The following is a 3,479-nucleotide window of genomic DNA, read 5'->3' as shown; positions in this document are numbered from 1 at the left end:
ACCGAAACCCTACCAATCCACATTCCCCCCTCCCGTTCGCCGCCGCCGCCACTTTCCCCTCGCCGTCCGCCACTTTTTGGTAGTAGCTATGCTCCCACGCCGCCAGTCAACTAATCTAATGCTTGAGCGCTGGCTGCAACACCTTGAGCAGGACCTGGCAAGGCACGAAGCCCAGATAGCCACGGTCCTACCTCTTAATGTGGTAGATCCGGAGGAGGAGGAGGAGCACAAGGACAGGGAGGAGGAGGAGGTGGTGGTGGAGGAGGGGAGGACGTGGGGGACACTGGGCCGTGGATCTACAGGCGAAGCAGCAGACGATCCTTGATTTCCTCCTATGGGAATCGGCGGCGGAGGCCAAACGGCGTCGTCTGCAGGAGGCGGAGATGGAGCGGACGTCGACGAGATGCGTGCGGCTATGGATGAGGAGCCGGAGCCCTCCTACGCGCCCATCTACCCGGCGCCCGGCATGAACGTCGTAGACATCTCCAACGACAAAACTTAGTTTAGACTACATGTAAAAACTTTTGCATGATTTGTATGAAACTAGGAGATAAAATATGAGGTATTTGGATGGATACCTAAGCTACATGTAAAACCATAGACCAGCCCTAGACTGCACGAGGCGTACAATAAGCGCAACTGCGTACGTAGTATGCTACGCGTGATCTTTAGTGATCTTGACCTGAAGCCCGCCACCATGGCGCTCCTCCACGGTGTAGCCCGCGTACGTGCCCAACAGCCGGTCCCAGATCACGAAGAAGGGCTGCGAGAAGTTGCGCCGGCCGCCGCCGAGCTGGTGGTGCACGTCGTGGTACGCCGTGTTGTTGTCACGGAAGACGGCGTGGAGCGGGTTCCACGGCACCAGCACCCCGCAGTGGTCGTCTATCCCCTTCACGGTGGCGAACATGAAGAAGGCCGCGGCGGCGCGCGGGCCCATCCCGGAGGCCAGGAAGGCGGCCGCGCCCGACAGCGTCTCCGTGAGCACGCCGTCCACCGGGTGGTTGTACTGCGCCGCGAACGCGTATGGCGCGACGACGCGGTGGTGCCACGAGTGGAACCGCCGGTACATGTACCGGCTCGAGTGCATCACCCGGTGCATGAAGTACTGCCACGCGTCCAGCACCACCATGGCCACGGCGAACCTCGCGGCCGTGTCCAGGAACGACGCCGCCGCCGTCGACGGCTGGACCCGCCCACCGGACTTGACGTCGATGCCGCCGTCTTGCTCACCCCCTGTCAGCTGAATATACAAGAACATCTATTAGTAATACGTATAGTTCTACAAGAACAGATTAATACGTATTCGGCGAGTAGTAATCGTGACTAGACTACTCTACGAGAGTTCCGTACGCAGGCGGAATGCACAAGCTCGTAAATGAGCGGCTGGTTCAGCCCATGCATGTTTGTGTCGGACCTGTCGGTCGGCGAGGAATGCTGAACAGGCCGCGTGTGCATGCATGCATCACAAAGTGGACGGGACTTGACACGGGTGGCTGCCAATATGGCATTCGCTGCAGTTGATTCTTCATCTCCAGCATTTTGTATGAGCGCGTGTCAGGGGAGCGAGCTACTTACCACAGTGGAGTAGTGCGAACCGCTTTTATTTTTGGTGTGGAATTTTGTGCGGTTTTTAACGCACTGAACTTCGGGATATACACCGGTAGAGCACGAGATAGTACTCCCTCCTTCATGTAGTAGATCTCCCCGAAGGAAGAAATAATTGAGAAAGTTGTATACATCTCTGGAAAATGCTCAACTCACTAGTACTCCCTCCTTCACGTAAAATAGACCACCTCAATTTTTTCTGAAGTGTTAATACCAGATAACTATTGACAGATTCATCATGGAAAATGTATTCATAGTCCATTTTATTTTTTGTATAAATTTGGTGAAACTTCAAGACAAAACTTTGAGAATCTATTTTGTGGGGAGGCGGGCTCTTGTCTCTTAGCATTACTTGCACTTCGGAATAAGAAACCATGCACCTACAAGAAGTACATGCCTTCATTTTACCTTCCTTTTCGTTGGAAAAATTAAAGAGGTACCTTCATTTGAAATGATGTTAACTATACTTATTAGTGTAAGATTTTTCCGAAGACGGGAGACCACATACACACACGGAACATGTCGATGATACTTCTCTTTTAAAAAATTAAGGGTTTGGTGGTTTTCTTTTCTTGAGTGACCAAATCATGTAAAACAAGAAGACGAAGACATGAATTCAAGGTGATATGCAAATATATATACATACAGTCTAAGCGTGTGTGTGCAATGCAGCTCAGACGCACTCGAGACTAACCTTGAGCACAGCAAGTGAGATGGCAGCCTGGATGGCCTGCTGCAGGAGCACGCCCTTGACCACGTCCTTCTTGGACGCCATGTTCTTGGTCTCCTCGTCCCTCCTCGAGTGAAGCCTGTACTTGGCCAGGGCCTTGCTGCTCCCCAGCACCTCGTACATCCCGGAGTAGAGCCAGTACGCGGCCACCGGCGCAAGCGTCACCAAGAGCTCCTCGCCGCCGATGGCTATGAACCCCATGGCAAAGCGCGTCCGTACGTACCACGCGACCCACAGCTAGCCTGGCTCTGTTTATACCGCCCGCTAGCCGGTCTGTGTAGCTTGCAGCCTGGCCTACGTGCGTCGTGCTAGCTTGCTAGTGCGAGTGTGCGACAGTAGTGAGAGATATCGGACTCGCCTTGCTCGCCAGGTTTATATAGGCGACCGAGGGTGCTCAAGGAGAAGGATGACCTCCGCGCGACACCAAGGGGACAGAGACGTGAGAAAATAGCTCGAGGAAAGGGACAGCCGTATGCTGAACGACGTTGGTGTCTCGGTCAGAAATGAAACCCTTCACGTCTAGGATCCGGATCTTCTGATCATCTGTTGACGCGCCTTGACCTGTTCTATATATGGTGGCGAAGCCCTGGGAGCGCAACAAGAAATTGTCCACTTAACAAGGCGCAGGTCGATAACTCCAAGACTCGGCCAAGCTTAATTTGATTGCTGTTGCCGTTTCCTTGTCTCGCGCTTTTTCTCATGTTAAAGCCAACTGGCTTTTACCGTGTTGTCGTTTCTAGCAAAGCTGTGGGCTATTTCGGCATTAGTCCATTTGGAAAATGGAAATGTACAGACGCCAAGAGTGGCCAAGTCGTTTGTCAATGCAAAAGCGCAAATAATATATGCGGAGAACCATATATTTGCATATGGCCACTGTTGGAATTTGCTAGTGTGCCTTTGGCTCAAAGCCGAACTAAAATTCTGAAATGCACACATATGAATGGTGTGAGTGAGACTAAAGTTTAGTCTCATTCCAAAAGTTAAGTGAGACTTGCATTTCTTTATAAAGTAAGCTCTTCTATCACTTGTATGACATTGAGAAGAGGAGACCTACACACGCGTTCTTCCTCCTCGCTCGCCTCGCCACGCCTCGGTACTACGAGCCGCGCCGCGCCGCGGGTTGCGGGATTGAGCCGAGGACAGA

General features: G+C 52.5%; 1 protein-coding gene across 1 annotated transcript; it reads right to left on the bottom strand.

Annotated features, from left to right (window-relative positions):
* Positions 1-527: 527 nt before the first annotated feature.
* Positions 528-2,736, bottom strand: LOC123074596 (sphinganine C4-monooxygenase 1-like). Its single transcript, XM_044497396.1, has 2 exons — positions 2,300-2,736; positions 528-1,240 (listed from the first exon to the last, which is right to left on the bottom strand). Exons 1-2 carry the CDS (start codon positions 2,534-2,536, stop codon positions 656-658), a joined length of 822 nt encoding a protein of 273 aa, XP_044353331.1. The 5' UTR covers positions 2,537-2,736; the 3' UTR covers positions 528-655.
* Between the last annotated feature and the right edge of the window lie 743 nt (positions 2,737-3,479).

The sequence above is a fragment of the Triticum aestivum genome, chromosome 3D (assembly GCF_018294505.1).
Source record: "Triticum aestivum cultivar Chinese Spring chromosome 3D, IWGSC CS RefSeq v2.1, whole genome shotgun sequence".
Classification (NCBI taxonomy): domain Eukaryota; kingdom Viridiplantae; phylum Streptophyta; class Magnoliopsida; order Poales; family Poaceae; genus Triticum; species Triticum aestivum.
This window is presented reverse-complemented; position numbering and strand designations above follow the sequence as displayed.